Source organism: Hevea brasiliensis, chromosome 16 (genome assembly GCF_030052815.1).
Source record: "Hevea brasiliensis isolate MT/VB/25A 57/8 chromosome 16, ASM3005281v1, whole genome shotgun sequence".
NCBI classification, from domain to species: Eukaryota; Viridiplantae; Streptophyta; class Magnoliopsida; order Malpighiales; family Euphorbiaceae; genus Hevea; species Hevea brasiliensis.
Window position 1 is genome coordinate 42,554,144 of NC_079508.1, and position 20,223 is coordinate 42,574,366.

At 31.5% G+C, this 20,223-nt stretch overlaps 1 protein-coding gene and 1 pseudogene across 2 annotated transcripts; one reads left to right on the plus strand and one right to left on the minus strand.

Moving 5' to 3' along the window:
• The window catches only part of LOC110636702 (uncharacterized), a 172,631-nt pseudogene that overhangs the window by 44,091 nt on the left and 108,317 nt on the right, over nt 1-20,223 (plus strand).
• On the minus strand, nt 13,107-17,169 carry LOC110636677 (uncharacterized). 2 transcript variants are annotated; one of them, XM_021786480.2, is made up of 3 exons: nt 16,825-17,169; nt 14,881-15,164; nt 13,107-13,958 (listed from the first exon to the last, which is right to left on the minus strand). In XM_021786480.2, the coding sequence occupies exons 1-3, from the start codon at nt 17,128-17,130 to the stop codon at nt 13,430-13,432; spliced, it is 1,119 nt and encodes a 372-aa protein (XP_021642172.2). In that variant the 5' UTR covers nt 17,131-17,169; the 3' UTR covers nt 13,107-13,429. The 2 variants fall into 2 exon arrangements, with proteins under 2 accessions (XP_021642172.2, XP_021642182.2); XM_021786490.2 differs by having other exon boundaries at nt 16,858-17,167.

Here is a 20,223-nt window from a genome sequence, read left to right on the forward strand (position 1 = left end):
TAAGATAATTAAATAATTTTAAAAATATAGATAAAATAATAAAATAATTATTATTGTTAATAGAAAAATTTATAATTAATTTTAAGTTTTTGGATATAAATAAATATTTTATATTTTATGTTATTAATAAAAAATATTTTAACAAAGTTGAAATACGTTAATTAAAATATTAACATTACAAATAAAAAAAATAAAAATATTAATAATATTAATTTTCAAGTTAAATAAAAAAGGATAATATGGTCAAAATAAAAAATAAAATCAGATCAGCTATCAGCTGATGAGAAACAGCTCTAAAAATAGAGCTGATACAAACTGCAGCTGATGGGTATCATATCAGTTGCCCATCAGCTATCAGCTCTATTTTTTTAAACTTACCAAACACCACAATTTACCTGTTTGGGTGTCTATCAGCTATCAGCTGCACCCAACAGGTAAACCAAACACCCCCTAAATATCATTAGGTTCATGAGCTATCTCAAAACCCGAGTTACTGGATTACTTATATATATATATATATATATATATAATTTGAGGAGTTATATCATTAGTTCCTCTATCGAGTATGAATCTTTAGGTTCGTTTCATGTCAAAACTTTGGTCATTGACTTAATTTTTTTTTTTTAGTGTGAACTATCATCTTGATAAACTTGATAATGGTAGAATTTTCGCCTTTAGTGGATTTGCACCTTCGATTTGCTTAGTTTGGTAAACTATTTCTTATATGGACTTATTGTAACGCCCTCATCAAAGGTAGTCCGTACATTTTACTGTTCCGACAACTAATGTCTGTTCGGACAGTCAGGGTGTCTGGAACTACACTTAAACTATAGTGAGGAGGCATAAATTAATGAAATAAATATTAAAAAAAATGTAGGAAAAAATTTAGAGAAAATAAAATAAAATTTAGAGAATTTATTAATTAGTATAAAATAATAAAAATAACCCGATGAGCACTATAGAGGGCATTTTGGTCATTTCACCCTAGAGGTGAATTTTGACCTAAATGTCAAATTAAAATTAGGAAATAAAATAATTAACATAAATTAAATTTATGAATTTGAATTTGGAAAATGAGAAGAGAAAAGAAAAGAAAAGAAAGGAAAAGAAAAGAAAAAAAAAGATTATGGGAATTTTCAAATTTAAAGTACACAATAGAATATATATATATATATATATATATATATATATATATATATATATACCCATTAGAAGACAAAAGCCACCAACTCCATCTTCTTCTCCACTCTTTCTCTCTCTCTTCCTCTAGCACCCTTGTCCCCCATTTCCTCCATTAATATTCAAGCTTTCAAGCTTGATTTCCTAAGCTTCTACTCATCAAAACCTTTAGCACCCTTTACAAAAAATACTCCCCATTCCATAAGGAAGCCATAGATACCTGTAAGAAGCAAGAAAGTTAAGGTTTGGGAAGCTCAAGTAAGGTTAGTGCACTAATCCCTCTTCTTCTCTTTATTAAATATGAAAAGCATGTTTAGCCAAGCATAAATATCATTAAAACAAAAAGAAAATCTTTAAGAAAGAACCCTTGAATTTTTGGCAGCCAAGGAACTTGAAGTTTGTTACTTTTAAGTGATGAAAAATAGTTCCATGAGAATGTGTGATGAGTTGAAATGTTTGGCTATTTGATTGTGTAGTGTTTATGAAAATTTAAAACTTTGAAAATTAGGGTTTGTGTAAATGCTTGAGGACTTGGTGTAAATGTTGAAATTGACCTATTGAGTTGAGATTGTTGCTTATAGAAGTGTATTGCATGCAAATTGAAGTAAGGAAGTTGAAGGAATTGAGATATTGGGAGTGTTCAGTTTTCTGCAAGTTTGGACTCAATGAGTCCAGTGGGTTTATTGACCCATAACTGAAAATGTGACTCCAATTGGTATGAGGCCAATTGGAGGTGAAAATAGACTCAAAATAGCCCATTTTTCATGTAGACACCATGCCCAAATTTTGCCAAAATCATGACCAATTCTCTGCCCAAACCCAGATGACCAAACACTGCCAACCTAGAAAATGATATTTGGTCATAACTCTCTCTATACTGATCCAAATGACCTAAAATTTACATCAATGGAAAGCTTAGATATAGGGCTACACTTTCCATGAAGGCCACTTGACCCGGTTTTGCCTTTAACTAATTCAAATTGTTAGCACAAGTTGGGTCATTAAAACTGCCAACCCAGAAAATGGCCAAATAAATAATACGTGTTCATTTGGTCGTAACTCTCTCTATACTAGTCCAAATGACCTAAAATTTACATCCATGGAAAGCTTAGACATAGGGCTACACTTTTCATGAGGGCCACTTGACCCAGTTTTGCCTTTAACCAATTCAAATTGTTAGCACAAGTTGAGTCACTAAAACTGCCAACCCAGAAAATGACAAAATGAACAGTACATGTTCATTTGATCATAACTCTCTCTATACTGGTCAAAATGACCTAAAATTTATATCAATGGAAAGCTTAGACATAGGGCTACGCTTTTCATGAAGGCCACTTGACTCAGTTTTGCCTTTAACCAATTCAAATTGTTAGCACAATTTGGGTCACTAAAACTGCCAACCCAAAAAATGACCAAATGAACAGTGGTCATAACTCTCTTTATACTGGTCCAAATGACCTAAAATTTACATCAATGGAAAGCTTATACATAGGGCTACACTTTTCATGAAGACCACTTGACTCATTTTGTAACATCCTCATTTTAGCTAGTCCGTACAGTCTACTGTTCCAGTGACCAGTGTCGGTCCGGACAGCTAGAACATCCGGAAAAATATTTAAACTAAAGTGAGGAACCATAATTAACCCAAATATTAATAAGAAAAATTTAGTAAAAATTTTAGAAATAAAATACAACCAAGTTAAATGAGCCGGTGCCCTAGCGATGGGTAACCTAGTGAGAAGTTGCGGTTCTTGCAACTAGGAGCCCTAGACCCAGGGGAAAAATTATAAAATAATTATTGGGACTCCAGAGAATGGTCATTGAGGTTCCTATGGCATTAGAATGCCAAGAAAATACTTAGAAAAAATTTCAATCGGTACAGACAATTTTAGTTTGTTAAGCCAAACGGAGGGCATTTTGGTCATTTCGCCTTCAGAGGTGATTTTTGGCCGACTTGTCCAGTTAAGTAAATAATTATTATGACACAAAATATGAATAAATATTGCTAAAAATTAAATTGAAATTGGGCAGAAAAGAAAAGAAAGAAAAATGAGTTAAATTGGGAATTATGATGTCATGCTTATGTAATTAGGAGTTTCCACCCAATCACCACTTAACAAAATGACTAAAGAGATAAAAGGGACACAAAATAAGATAAAAACAAAGAAAAAATATCCAGCAGCCATTTTCTTTCCAAAACCAACGGGAACATTAGAGAAAGAGAAAGAGAAAGAGAAGAGAAACTCCATGGGAGCTTGGGAAAGCTTTAGATAACCCATTAAACCTCCTTGAAACTCATCTTGGTCTTCACAAAAAATTATTTCTACACTTTGGGTAAGCTAAATACAGCAAAAGGAAGAAGAAAGGAGGAGCTTTGATAAGTTTGAAATTCACTCCATTAGAGGTTAGTGACCTAAACCTTGAATTTCACTTAAATTTCATGTTTAAGAACTATAAATGTGTGTAAATGACAAAGAAATTTGATGAAACACCATTGGCATGCTAACCCTAAATTTTGGCAGCCATGGTTAGGGTAATATGGTGATGATTTTTGGGGAGCTAACATGCTAGTATGGCTGCCCTTAATGTGTATCTTATAAGTGAATTGATAAATGCAATGATAATGCATGATTTTGAAATGTTGAGTTAGGGTTTGGCTTGAAGAATGAGACTTTGATCTTGTGATAATGGAAGTAGGTTTTAATGGTCAATTAGTGACCATTTGGTTTGGTTTGAATCAAAAATGAAGTGAATTGGGTTGTGGGATTTGAGGTTGGAGTGGCTGCCTTGTGTGACCTGCAGGTTTGGATGTGAGTCCAGCCTGTTTGGACAGCCATAACTTGAATTGTAGAGGTTCAATTGGTGTTTGGCCAATTGGACATGAAACTAGACACATAATGGCACAACTTTGGTGAAGAAACCCTGCCCAGAAAATCAAACCAAGTTGACCAAAAGTTTGCCCTAATCCGGGTGACCTGCAATCTGCCTGGGCAAAATGACCAAATGAACAGTATTTGGTCATTTGGCCATAACTCAATGTAGCAAGGTCCAATTGACCTGAAATTTTACCAGCAACAAGTTGAGATATAGACCAACAACTTTTATGAAGAAACCTGACCCAAATTATGATCATAACCTAGTCAAATTGCCAACCAAACTTGAGTTACCAAATCTGGCAGAAACAATTTTACCCAGAATTTTGGGTTCTGCCCAATCCGGCCAGTTATGGTTTTTAGGCCATAACTTGAGCTACAAAACTCCAAATGGAGTGATTCAAAAAAGGAAATTCAACTAGACAAAATAAGGAACAACTTTCATGTTGATTATTTTTCCAAATTCCTACAGCAAAAGTGACTAATGGAACAGTAAACCCAAAGCTTGAAAACTGAAAATTCTGTCCAATTCCCATTAAACTTAGAGATGGTATTGGCAACTAATACCAACAAGTTTAAAATGCAAAATGTGGTATGTTGATGATATTTAAACTAATTTACCTATTGCCAATGCAAAAGTCAACATTTTGGTTGACCAATGAAATGAATAGTAATCACAAAAATTCAATTTCAAATAATTACATAAATGAAAAGTGTTAAATGCCCTAGTAGGCCTAATGTGATTGGTTTGGATAGGTTGGCATGCCAATAGGGTTCTGTTAGCAGTACTGCATATGGCTTCATGCCATTCTGTATTTCATGGCTTCCCATGCCATTCTGTGACATAATTGCCTTTGGCTATGATATTGAGTTGTTATACTCGGGTTTAATCCCCGATAATTATCACAGCTTATTAGTTGTTCTGTTGCACACCGGGAGACACAAAGTGACCGATGGTGTGATGGTCCGAGGTACTTAGTACCCAGTATCAGTTTACCCGTTTATCCAGTCCAGTCAACTAGTATAGGTTACTTGGGCAATGTTAATAAATCTTACCAAACTTTAATTGAATAATATTGCAACAAATATTTGAAATTAAGCATACCAAAAAATGTAAACATACATTCTGCACACATGTTTTTATTTTATTTTGTTTTATTTTATTTTATTTTATTTTATTTTATATTGTCACCACTAAGCAGAATTGCTTAGCGCGTCGCTTTTGCCACGCGCAGGTACTGGAGACATAGCTGGGGAGTCCAGCAGGCCTCATACAGGGTGAGCCTTCATATCTGCACTCAGAGTTCAGAGTCACCTCACATTGCAGTGCATTTGGTAGGACATTAGGCCACTTTTGATATTTTGATATTTTGATATTTTGTATTTTGTAACCTTCTATAATGTATATTATAAATTCATGTAATTATGCTTCTGATGTAAGTATCTATGAAATATGTTCAGTAATAAATTGAGCATTTTTCATTGAGTTGACTGTATTTTGAATTGAATTGAATTTTGAGATACTGAAGTGAATTGAGAAATTGTTGAGAATATATTGGAGGTTGATTGAGAATAATGTGATGATATTATTGGGAGTGTTTTTAACAGGTTCAGAAGAACTGTTTTTCCAATTTATAGCCGGCACTCTGCCGGATTTTCTATAAAATTTGCGAAAAAATTTAGATTTATCAGAAATTATAAAAAAATGAATTAAAAAGGGATTAATTGAAATTGAAACATGAATTGGTGTTCCGACACACTGAGTGGCATAACTTGCTCGGCTACACTGTAGACGGGTAAGGGGTGTCACACATTTTTTCCTTTAACCAATTCAAATTGTTAGCACAAATTGGGTCACTAAAATTGCCAACCCAAAAAATGACCAAATGAACAGTACGTGTTCATTTGGTCATAACTCTCTCTATACTGGTCCAAATGACCTAAAATTTACATCAATGGAAAGCTTAGACATAGGGCTACATTTTTCATGAAGACGACTTGACTCAGTTTTGCCTTTAACCAATTCAATTTGTTAGCACAATTTGGGTCACTAAAACTGTTAACCTAGAAATTGTCCAAAATACTGTTCCTTTGGTATGCTTGACCAGTTTTGGAAAAAATTCCATAACTTGGTCTCCAAAGCTTCAAATTGAGTGATACTAGTGCTAAAAGTTTTATAAGACATAGCACAACAATTTTTATGTTTTGACCAAGCTCTAGAAACCATTGCATCCTAGGGAAAATATTAGCCAAAATTAGGAATTGAAATCTGGAAAATATTAAGTTGAACCCATAATGCCATTTGATACCCGTGTGTTCATTTGGCTATAACTCCCACTAGGAAATTCCATTTGAGATGTACCAATATGATATGGAAACATGATACTTAGGGCTAAAATATTTATTTAGACACTTTTGTCAAATTCTAAGTGTAAAGACCCTAAAAAGAGGGTCAAACATACTGCCCTAAAGTTTGGTTATTGCCTTTATAGGATTGAGAGTCTAGGTTAATACATTGACTATAACTTACTATACCAAGCTTGAAAAATTATGAAATTGTACCTGGGAGTCCCTAAGACATAGAGGAATATATCTTGTGAAGGAACCTAAGTCTAAAAATGACCATAAAATGATCAAATGACTGGTCAAAGTTTATTGACCAGGAATTGTAAATTCTGGACAGCTTTGAGGCAAAGGGACCAGTTATGGTATTTTGACCATAACTTGAGTTCTATAACCCCAAATTCAGTGATTCAAAAACTGAAATTCAAGTTTAAACATAGAGGAGCAATTGTTATGAAGGAAGTGTGACTAAATAGACATCCCGAAAATGCAATCCCGATCACTGGTGAAATTTCATCGAAATGAAAACACCTATACAAAGCTCATAACACTAAAAGTTAGAAAATAATTTTTATTTAAAAATTCAGGATGTTACAGTGTATACTTTGGGATGTCATCACTTGGCCCCTCCTAGGCCCTCCAATCCAGACAAATTTCACATGGTCCGACAATTCAATTATAAGGCTTAAAATTAACATTTTGCAAAAGTTATTCAAACTAACTCTAAAAATTCTAAAATTTTTTCCCCATGGTCCTTAACAATGCTATAAGACAATTGCAAAAGGAATCATAATTTTCTAACCACTCATGAATAATTTATGAATTTTTATTCTAAACCTGACACTAGGTAAATAAGGAAATTTAGAATTTTGGTTTACTTACGTCGATTCTAACGCTTAGGGGCAACTCAAAATGGTGGAAAGCACTGTACTGTTGACCCACTTCTAAAGTGGGTCTGGGCGTCTAGCAGCCTGTGTGTCTGACCCGAAAATGCAATCCCGATCACTGGTGAAATTTCATTGAAATGAAAACACCTATACAAAACTCATAACACTAAAAGTTAGAAAATAATTTTTATTTAAAAATTCATGATGTTACAGTGCATACTTCTGGATATCATCACTTGGCCCCTCCTGGGCCCTCCAATCCAGACAAATTTCACATGGTCCGACAATTCAATTATAAGGCTTAAAATTAACATTTTGCAAAAGTTATTCAAACTAACTCTAAAAATTCTAAAATTTTTTCCCCACGGTCCTTAACAATGCTATAAGACAATTGCAAAAGGAATCATAATTTTCTAACCACTCATGAATATTTTATGAATTTTTATTCTAAACCTGACACTAGGTAAATAAGAAAATTTAGAATTTTGGTTTACTTACGTCGATTCTAACGCTTAGGGACGACTCAAAATGGTGGAAAGCACTGTACTGTTGACCCACTTCTAAAGTGGATCTGGGCATCTAGCAACCTGTGTGTCTGACCCGAAAATGCAATCCCGAACACTGGTGAAATTTCATCGAAATGAAAACACCTATACAAAGCTCATAACACTAAAAGTTAGAAAATAATTTTTATTTAAAAATTTAGGATGTTAAAGTGTATACTTCGAGATGTCATCACTTGGCCCCTCCTGGGCCCTCCAATCCAAACAAATTTCACATGGTCCGACAATTCAATTATAAGGCTTAAAATTAACATTTTGCAAAAGTTATTTAAACTAACTCTAAAAATTCTAAAATTTTTTCCCCACAGTCCTTAACAATGCTATAAGACAATTGCAAAAGGAATCATAATTTTCTAACCACTCATGAATATTTTATGAATTTTTATTCTAAACCTGACACTAGGTAAATAAGGAAATTTAGAATTTTGGTTTACTTACGTCGATTCTATTGCTTAGGGGCGACTCAAAATGGTGGAAAGCACTGTACTGTTGACCCACTTCTAAAGTGGGTCTGGGCGTCTAGCAGCCTGTGTGTCTGATCCGAAAATGCAATCCCGATCACTGGTGAAATTTCATCGAAATGAAAACGCCTATAGAAAGCTCATAACACTAAAAGTTAGAAAATAATTTTTATTTAAAAATTCAGGATGTTACAGAATATACTTCGGGATGTCATCACTTGGCCCCTCCTAGGCCCTCCAATCGAGACAAATTTCACATGGTCTGACAATTCAATTATAAGGCTTAAAATTAACATTTTGCAAAAGTTATTCAAACTAACTCTAAAAATTCTAAAATTTTTCCCCACAGTCCTTAACAATGCTATAAGACAATTGCAAAAGGAATCATAATTTTCTAACCACTCATAAATATATTATGAATTTTTATTCTAAACCTGACACTAGGTAAATAAGGAAATTTAGAATTTTGGTTTACTTACGTCGATTCTAATGCTTAGGGACGACTCAAAATGGTGGAAAGCACTGTACTGTTGACCCACTTCTAAAGTGGGTCTGGGCGTCTAGCAACCTGTGTGTCTGACCCGAAAATGCAATCCCGAACACTGGTGAAATTTCATCGAAATGAAAACACCTATACAAAGCTCATAACACTAAAAGTTAGAAAATAATTTTTATTTAAAAATTTAGGATGTTACAATGTATAGTTCGAGATGTCATCACTTGGCCCCTCCTGGGCCCTCCAATCCAGACAAATTTCACATGGTCCGACAATTCAATTATAAGGCTTAAAATTAACATTTTGCAAAAGTTATTCAAACTAACTCTAAAAATTCTAAAATTTTTTCCCCACGGTCCTTAACAATGCTATAAGACAATTGCAAAAGGAATCATAATTTTCTAACCACTCATGAATATTTTTATGAATTTTTATTCTAAACCTGACACTAGGTAAATAAGGAAATTTAGAATTTTGGTTTACTTACGTCGATTCTAACGCTTAGGGGCGACTCAAAATGGTGGAAAGTACTGTATTGTTGACCCACTTCTAAAGTGGGTCTGGGCGTCTAGCAGCCTGTGTGTCTGACCCGAAAATGCAATCCCGATCACTGGTGAAATTTCATCGAAATGAAAACACCTATACAAAGCTCATAACACTAAAAGTTAGAAAATAATTTTTATTTAAAAATTCAGGATGTTACAAAATATACTTCGGGATGTCATCGCTTGGCCCCTCCTGGGCCCTCCAATCCAAACAAATTTCACATGGTCCGACAATTCAATTATAAGGCTTAAAATTAACATTTTGCAAAAGTTATTCAAACTAACTCTAAAAATTCTAAAATTTTTTCCCCACAGTCCTTAACAATGCTATAAGACAATTGCAAAAGGAATCATAATTTTCTAACCACTCATGAATATTTTATGAATTTTTATTCTAAACCTGACACTAGGTAAATAAGGAAATTTAGAATTTTAGTTTGCTTACGTCGATTCTAATGCTTAGGGGTGACTCAAAATGGTGGAAAGCACTGTACTGTTGACCCACTTCTAAAGTGGGTCTGGGCGTCTAGCAGCCTGTGTGTCTGACCTGAAAATGCAATCCCGATCACTGGTGAAATTTCATCGAAATGAAAATACCTATACAAAGCTCATAACACTAAAAGTTAGAAAATAATTTTTACTTAAAAATTCAGGATGTTACAGTGTATACTTCGGGATGTTACAATGTATACTAAGTGTGAATTTATATTTTTTAAAATTATTCAAATATTTTTATTTAATTCTTTAAACATTATTTTTATGTTTTTACTATTAAAAAATAAATTTCTTAAATTACAATCTTATTACTAAGGGAAATTAACCTTTTTTGCACATATATCTTGCACTAACTTATATCAAAATATGAAAAGTAGAGAGAATGAGGAGGAGAAGGGGTGCGTATGGAGGGAAAAAAATATAAGGGGAGAGAAATAAGAGAAAAAGCGTCAAAGCAATTTAAGTGTAAAAACAAATATGGGTTGACGGACTAAAAAGTTAACAGAACTGATTCACATGAATTAAATAATTTGTTTTTAAAAATATGAAGAGTAACTAATAGAGAAACTAAACAATAATTTTTTTTATCAAGAGATAATGCATGCTATTACACATTTCAACAATATAGTTTTTTTTTAATAGACATTAGACACATAATGACTCTGCGATGAGGATCTGTTAAAATCACAATAATTTTAATAGTTCTTATTTTCATATAAGTCATTAACATATCTTTTCTACAATCGATATAGGATCTCAAAGAACAACGATATAATTAATTGGACATAAAATACTAAACCTTTGTGAGATCACCCGTATGCTAAGGAACGAATAGTATGTACATGCAAGCTCTTTCACTGTCAATAGATCTTTCATCTCAAGTTACTCTTGTAGATCTTGAACCAAGTTCTGAGTCTGCTTCAACAAGTTTTTTATTTTGTCTATTTTCTCTTCTATTATCTAGGAAAGAAGACGCTCTGTGCAACACAAATGCCCAGAAAAAAAAAATTTTGTTTGATCAAGTGACCTTGATGAGAGGGTTTTTGGAATTTTGAAGGGTTTTATCTGCTCTTCCATTCCATAATCACCTTGTTTCAGTCACCATCTTAGTAACTAGAAGCAATGGAGCACGCGGTAGCATACAGGATCCAAGCACAGCAACGTTCTCGTTCGTTGACGAAGATCGCAATTTTGCATCAAGATTCGCGGGCATCATTCCCACTACAACAAATATTGCAATTAGCAATAAAAATTTTGTAATGATATTAATTTTACCACTATAATTTTAATATACAACACAGCAATATGAAAAACTAATACTAATGGTACGTAAAAAATTATATATAATAATTGTTGTTATCGTTAATAAATTTTTGATAATAATAATTATTGTTGTCAATAATTTTTTTTATAATAATTATAATTTTATTATAAAATATTTATTATTATAATTTTTTAAAAATAATATGCAGCAATTTATATATTATTGTTAAAAATTTATATAAATGATTACATAATATTAAGATATTTTTTTATACATTATTTTTGCATTTTATTTCATATTTTACTTCCGTTATTTACCTTTAATTTGCTATTAAAAAACTTTTAAATTTTAATTTTATTTCACAAAATCACTTTAATCTACTATAGTAAAGAAATTTTTGTGAAATAAAATTAAAATTTTAAAATTTTTTTACAATAAATTAAAGTTAAGGGATATAATTGAAATATGAAATAAAGTTAAGAGATATATTATAAAAATTATCTCACAATATTAGTCAAGGGGATTTTTTTTATATAGTAAAAAAATTTAGAGAGTGAAAATTTGAATGCAAATATAAGAAACACGAAAATACAAAGAAATAATATTTTTAAAAGTAAAAAAAAAATTTACGAAAACACGTAAGCATAAAAAATGTAAAAGAATATATATATTCTCCAGATTAACAGCACAATATAATTTTTTAAAAATATTAAACAATATATAAACTAAAGATTACAAACTAAACTGTAGAATTGAATACATTAACTATATAAATTACTACAAAAATTTTTAATGTATAACTATACATAAAATAAATTGAATTAAATAAATTATATATAAATTATTAAAAATATTAAATATATAACTAGAAATTACATATTAATTTTTGTTAAAAAAATAGATATTATTTTTTTAATAACTCACATAACTAAAATTTCAAAAAAATAAAAATAAAAATATAGTTTCTTGATTAATTATAATTCTAAATTTTAAATGTATATCTAAATTCTAAATCAAGCCCATCCACAAATGCAAATCTCAGTTCTAAAACAAAATCAAACCCAAATTCAAAAAAATTAAAACCCATTAGACAAACATAAAAAAAAAAAAACAACCAATAAAAAGCCATTTCACAAATACATGCTGCGTTTCACGGGAAGGCAGGGGCAAAGGGAGAGTGTATTAGTTCTGCTATCGCCACTGTCCGTCTCTGCTAGCCACCATGTAAGTCCTCCTCCCCCTTCCTCCTCCTTCTTCTTCTTCTATCTTTGTGATGTGGCATGACGAAGGCTGGGGACACGCGTTTCCAATGTTCAGAAATTCATGAAACAGCTCAAAAACGTCCCACCGCCGCCGTGTCATGGCATTTCTGTATCGAAAACGTTTCCTACACAGGGAAACGAATGGCGTTTCCATGCATCATAGGGTATTTGCACTCGCTCGAGGTTTTATGGTCTTGATAGTTCTACATTTCTTGCAATGGTTTTTACAAAATACAGAAAATTTTGGTTGATTCGTGAGACAACACTTGTCTGCAAGCTCAAGATTCATAAGATTGACTCAAGGGATCAAGCAGTCACTTTTGTTCCAAGTCTTCCCAAGGATCTTATGAAGGGACTGCTTGGCCGACACTGCCAAAATTGCTTTCTCTTTTGATTTTTATTTTGTTGAATCTTGTTTTTGTCTTTTTTTTTTTCAAGAAACATGATTGAACATCTCTTTATGCAGAAATTTTGATTTTTTTTTTCTAAATTTATTATATATATGACAGTTCTCTGATGTAGTAAAAGAAGGAATCGAAATTTCCAAAGCTTTTCCTTTCTTCTTCTGCTCTTATTTTCTGTAATGATCAAGAAAGATTCACATATTTCCACTGTATATTTCTCCACAGCACATTCAAGTTTTGGCTGGCGACCGTTACACGGATTGTGAACCTCAAGCCCATGCTAGGCATTTTCTGGCATGCAGCTTGTGCTGAGGCGGAAGCTATCTTTTTATTATTATTTTTTATTTAAATTTTCAATACACATGATATATGATTTTTACAGCTAAATATATAGAATTCTAACACTACAATCCTGCAATGCTTGGCTTTACCGTTTGTACAACATCGGAGTTAGGATAATTACAATTTGAACAAAGTACATGACTTCCTCTACTATGTTTTCTATTCAACAATGCATCTTGCAGAACTTTTGACACAAACTATCTACAGCATTAAACCTTCGGTGTTCCATCATTACTCTCCCAAGAAATTTCAGCCTATTCATCAGCAGCGGATGCAGCAAACTTGACAAGCACAATGAATTTGCATAGCCTGTCCTCATTCTTCTAAGACCAAACCATCGTGTAGCCAATTTCTCATAAGTACAAAAGCTTGCTCTGCATCTCTGTCTTCTTCAGGGGAGTTAGGACGATGCGCAAAGCCATGACCTCTTTCCTGAAAAACAATTACCCTTGACCCATGACCAATTCTCTTCTCGATATCTTTCGAGACATTGACTGAGCAAAGTGGATCATTGTCCCCTGAAATAAACAATACTGGAACCTTAACATTGGAAGCTACTGATGGATCCATCCTCGTACCGTAAAAGGAGACCCCAACGCCAAAACAAGCTCCTTGGTCTCTAGATAGCACCTCAATCAGTCGGCCTCCTCCAAAGCAAAACCCAATTATGCCCAGCTTCTTTGAGATTCCCACAGCTAAAAATTCATCAGCCATCCATTTTGCTGCGGTGGCAATATCCATTGCAACTCTCTGGGGTTCTTGTTTTGCTAACCAATATTCAAACATTGTCATTGGCCGGTCTTTTGCCCATGGGTCTCCACGAAATAAGTCAGGAACTAGAACACTGCAGTTTAATTTAATGGACACAAGAAGTTATGCAGGCTTTGAGAGTCAGCAACAATGAACTAAACCAAATTATAATCAAGGACACAGCATCAACATTATGATAACATCATTGTATTTAAAGAATCACCAACAAAAGAGACCAAGAAAAAACTACAAAATTAAAACTTGATAAATAATATTAGATTTTTACACTAGCTAATAAAAGGTAATTAATTCCACAATTACGTTAACCTGCTGAGAATTTTAGTGTTACTTATCGAACACAGGTGCCAAAGATGCCTTTATGATGGTAAACAAAATATAAATACTAGATCTTCAACTACCAAAATAATCCAACAAAATAAAAAGAGAAAAGATGATAATATGATGCATAATTGACAAATTATTTTATCCACCCGGGGACAGAAAAGTTAAGGCAGCTTGATTGAAGAGGAGAGGAGGGGAAGGGGGACTGGGAAGACTAACAGGAGCAAGGTTGCTTTTCTACCCGACGTTTCATGTACCTTCTTTTCCCACTCCGTTTGCTCATGTTAGCCTCACTCGTACAGAATTAAAATTTCTTCTCTCAATCCTCCAAGTATAGTTTCCTCTGCCGTTCACTGTCACAACTTGTTTTCTCTTTCTTGACTTTATCTTTTATTTCCTTGCCAAATATCTACCAGGCATAGACCAGTCAACAAGTTTTATTTTTTCTTCTTCCATAACTGTGTCGCTCATACTGAATTTGTATAGTGTATGTGACCAATTAAGCTTCTTATTGGGTGGGAGTCTTTTGAATATGAAATAGGTAACTTAGTTTTTAACATTTATCGAGTAAAACTGCCCTAACTGACGTATTGACAATTGTTTATATTAAGGAGAGGAAAGCATAAAACAAGCGTTAGAAACATGGCAGAAGGAAAGACATTAAGCAAACATACTTGTAGCCATTGCAGGCAACACGATATGCAAAGTCTCTTGTAGATGAATCTTCAAACCCAAAAATATCAGACAAAAGCAGTATGCCAGTTCCATTATTATTTTTCACTGCCTTGAAGAGATAAGCATGGATGGAATCAACACCCTCACCTATTGACAGTGCCACTCCATTAACTAACTCACATGCCTCATCATTTATGTCATCGTCAACTTTCAACAGGTTACAAGAAACTCTGTTGGCAACATTATCTATAGACGATCTCCAAGGATACAAACTGCGTTTTCTCTGAACATGAACTGAAGCTTTACGGTCAAAATTTGCAAACTTCCAACAAGACCAAGTAAATAAATGATTGCACTAACAATATTTTTCTAAAAGTTCAACAAATATAGAAAGTCCCCACAATATATTGTTCAGTAAGTACAACCATCAAAAGTGCTAGCCAAAAGTTGCAAATTTTCAAGACCACACTGAAGAAACAATCCAATAGCAACATTTTTGTACAACTCGATAAATATGAAAAGTTCTAAGTATAAAATGTTAATTGAGTACAATGAACAAAACTGCTACTCAGATATCAATGAAAGAACTATTTTCCTAGATCCTCACAAGAATAAGGAAAATTGTTGATATCACTTTTTGCAGAATGCTTGGATTCAAAATTTGGTGTATCCAAGTAATGTCAGAGATGCATTTATGAGATAAGGAGTCAATATTAATTCATATAAGCTTCTGAAAATGACAGCAAACGGTACATTGGTCAACATTGTCATTTCATGACTCATGAACCTTTTAGCTTTAAACCAAGTAATGATGCACATGCCAATTTTGGTTGGAGCCCTACTGAGAACAAAAGCTTCATGCATCCTCTAGTCAATAATGATATGAAGAATAACATGGCTGTAAATTTCCAATTAAAATTAATCAGGGAGTGGGTTTTTTTTTATAGTTCCAGCAACTTGGTAATGTGTCATGAAAGACACTTGAAAACTGAGACAGATTTGCATAAATAGAAAATCCATATTGAAAGAGGCCAGCCTTGAAATTCAAGCTTAAAGTGCTGATGGCACCTTGCACTAGCACTAGCTTTGAGTGCCTAAAAAGGTGATTTTTAATTGTATAAAAAATTTAAAAATTATATAATTCCTTTCCAGAATTGTTAATTTACTCGAACATTTAAAACTTTTGCATTGATAGCTTGAAAATTCAATAATGATTGAAATGCCATTTGGCATCTGATTTCAAGTTTCAGCCACCGCCAAAAGTCATGCATCTCTGAATTTCCAGGATCAAAATACAGGCTCTGGCATTCAGAATTTTAACTCTTTCTATACAAAAGCCAAAAGCAACCCTCCAAAAATGAAATAACCATCTTCCATATTAAAATCAAGTGGAGCTCTAGAGGTCAGATTCGACATTAAATTTTGGCTTTGAAAGGTCAATCAACTCCTGATGTTTACGCTTTCCACATGGAATTCAATTCTTGTACCTTGGTCATAATCCTTAGATGGAATTCAGTTCTTGTACTTTGGTCATAATCCTTCCTCACAAATAATAAAATCTTCAAAAAATACATTAAACCTATGTTTGTTAGGGGTCTAGAATGCTAATACGCTACAGCCCAACAAAATAAATTTCCCTCAAGATTGTAAAATGAATCAGGATTTTCTCCCTCCAAATCACTGAGAATGATAACAAGGATGCAAAGACAGAAGGTAATATGCCCTGCCCAAGCCCTCAGTTTGACTTAGAACCATAGCTAGATCTACTGTGCTTTGAAGGATATGCATTCAACATTCAGAAACTAAATCAATAACATAGTTTTTTTTCCCATTTTATTTAAATCAAGACATGGAGCAACAAGCATATTTAACTCAATTATCCAATTCTCAAACAAGCAAAGGTGTATCGCAGAAAAGTGTAAGAGTATAAGCATTTTAGCTACCCAATTAAATTTAGATAAGGATAATGGACGTACAGGAGAAGGAAGCAGAGGAGAGGAAGATGTTGAAAGGAAATAAAGGCCGCGGTAGAGAAAAGATCTTGGCTTTGTAGCGGCGGCGGCGGCTCTGGCAGCGGCAGCGCTTATCGTAGTCGAGAATGAAAAAGATGCGGTGGTGGCCGAGGGCAGCCCCATGTCAGTTCCCCTGGCGTGCTCTCTCAAACAAAGGAGAAACAGAAGCAGAGCGCTGTAGCACCTCTTGATACCAAAATATCTTCGTAAATTCGGATATTTCTCTTCCATCCCCATAATCCCAGCCTTACAATTTTTTTTTTTTTTCTTTTTGGCCATATTCCGCATAAATATCCAATAATTTATAGAAAATTATTTTGATATGATATTATTTTATTAATTATAATTTTAAAATATTTAATATTTATTTATGTAAATATTTGATTTGATTTGTAATACATGAGCTTAAAACATAATTCTATGAAACTACTTAAAAGTTTATGGAACCACCACTGGATGGCCAACCAAAGTTGTCAGAGGGAGATATATGACCCTTTGAAGGCTAGGCTTCGGATGTCGAAACCATAACAGAGAAGTCGAGAAGCAGAACTTTCATCGAGGCATAACGAGTAGATAACACAGCAAGGGATCAACGATCGGCCAAATGCCTAAGGAAATGTCCCAAGCGAAAAATGACCCTAGGTGCAGAGACGGTCTCACCTAGCAGCTCAAAAAAAAAAAAATATAAAAGCCGTCGATACTGTAGAATCGTCTAACCTTGTCATTGTCCTCACAAATCTAATGCCTCTCGCCGTCGATCAAGACACCAAGCCTGCAAAACTCAGCAACTTTGACACCACTATTGACCTCGACATAATCATCGCAACTCCAGCCTATCACCTTCGCTAAAAAAAAAAAAAAAAAAGCAACATGTCAAATTAATTGTTAATTTATTAAAATTTGGCAATCGATTATCAGTAATAATCAATTTAATAATCAAAATCGATTTTTAATATTAACAGAAACTTTATAATTTTTTAATCACTTTAATGATTATTATTTATAATTAATTTAACAACTGAAAAATAAATTTTTAATTTAAAAATATTATAAAAAAATTAAAATAAAAAATTATAAAAGAATTACTAATAATAATTTCTATAAAAATATTAACAAAAAATTAAATATAAAAAGATATTTATAAGATAAATTATTAAAAAATTATCATATATATTATAATAAAAAATTATTAAAAATTAATATTACAAATAATTTATTAATAAAAAATATATTTATACAAAAATTTTTATTTTATGTTAAAGAAAAATAAATTAAATAAAAAAGATGAAAAATAAAAAGATGATTAAGAATAAAATATATGAGAAAGAAAAAGATAAAGAAGTAAATAGGAGAGGGAAAATTGATAAAGGAAATAGAGAAAAAGAAAAAGATAAAGAAAGTGAGAGAAAAATAGAAAAAAAAAGTGAAAAAGAAAAAATTAATTTCAAAAATTAATTACTATTTATAATTGATTCATAAATCGATTATAAATCAAAATAAAAAAAAAATTAATATTATCATGTTGTTCGAGGATTAACTCATTAAGAAAAATATTTGCAATACCCCTTCGAATTCCTTGGTGATTCTTGGTTTACAGCGGCTCAAATTTGACCTTTTGAGCAAGTACACTTTGACCACTTGACACTTTCCTGCCTTTCCTAAGAGTAATTCTATTGCTAAACAAAATCATGTGACTTGTGAACTTTGAGGTTAACTAATAGATAGGAGTCTGATTTAACAGAAAAATCAATTTGTTAATGGAGCTTAAATTTGCAATGATGGATGCACCTTAATAAAAGGGGTTAAAACTTAACAATAGACACATTTAATTATTAAATTAATAATATTAATAAATTTTAATTTAATAATACTATAATTATTTTTAAAAATTAAAAAATCTCAAATTTATATTTCATATATTTTAAATTAAACAAATAAATAAATTACAAATTAATAATTGTAAAATAGCATTATTCAAGTTATCACTTTTGCTTTTTGTTATTAATCCTTCAAATTTAACTTACAATTTGAAGATTTTATATATTAAACCTAAGAAAAATTTTCCTTTTTTACAAATTTTCTCAATCAATTTTATGTTTTATAAAATTTGTTCAAAGTTTCATTCACTTTTATACATAATGAGTTTGTAAAATAATTGACTTTTGATTTACATGAAATATATTGTTAATTATTATGTATGTATGGCTATATGTATTTTAAGATAATTTTCTTCCAAAAAAATAGTTGGATTTTATGAACCATCAAGATAATGCCAAATTTCATGATGGTGGAAATATTTTTTATTTTTTATTTTTTTTTTCAGCTAAGGAACTCATTTCTCACTTTAATGCTATATTTGTTTTAAGGAAAACAATTTTTGTATTTTTTTTAATATTTAAAACACTAAAAAAAAGTTAACAGAAAATATTTTTCTAATTAAGGAGAAAATTAAGTCATTTTTAAAATTTTTTTTAAAAGATTTTTTTTTTATTTTTAAATTTTAATAATTTTTTTTAAAATATAAAAATATTTATACATATATAATATAAATACATCACTAATTCAACATTACATCCAAATAATGAAAATATTTTTCATATATTTAATTTTTCATGAGACAAATAAACTCTAAATAAGAAATCTAAAATTTCATAGATTATATGAAAATTGTATTTTATGATTACAATTAAAAATATTCCAATTTAATAAAATTATATAGTAAAATCCATAAAAATTGATAATATTTTTTTATTATTTTATTGATATAATTTATGAACTTTTCTTTATATAAAACTGACTGATTTAACTGGTAATCTATTTCAAGCAATGCTAATGGTGCAAATTATTATACTACGAGATAATGATTAATAAAAACAAATTACGTAGTACTATTTTCTTTAAAACAAATTTATCGCAGAAGACACCTACAGATAAGATTTTTTATTTTTATTTTTTTGAAAATTTTTAAATTTAAGGCTAAAGTAACATTTGACATTTTTTTTTTAACTTATGAACATTAAGTAATTTTTAAAAAATATTTAAGAAAATTGAAACATAAAATTTTGTATTCACATTTACTAGTCTATAAAAAAAAACTAATATTTCAATTTTTTAAAATTTAATTAAATTTTAGAAAATAAATTTAAATTATTTTTTTATTATTTTCCTTTATAACAAAGTCGCATTTTTTAATTGAAAGTTAATTTAGTTTGATTCAATCATTAGTTTTGTCAGCTCAGTTCAATCTCTAATTTGATTTGATTCCATTTCTTCTAATATTAGATTTATTTGGTTTTTCTAAATAGCAAACTAAACTAAATTAAACCAACC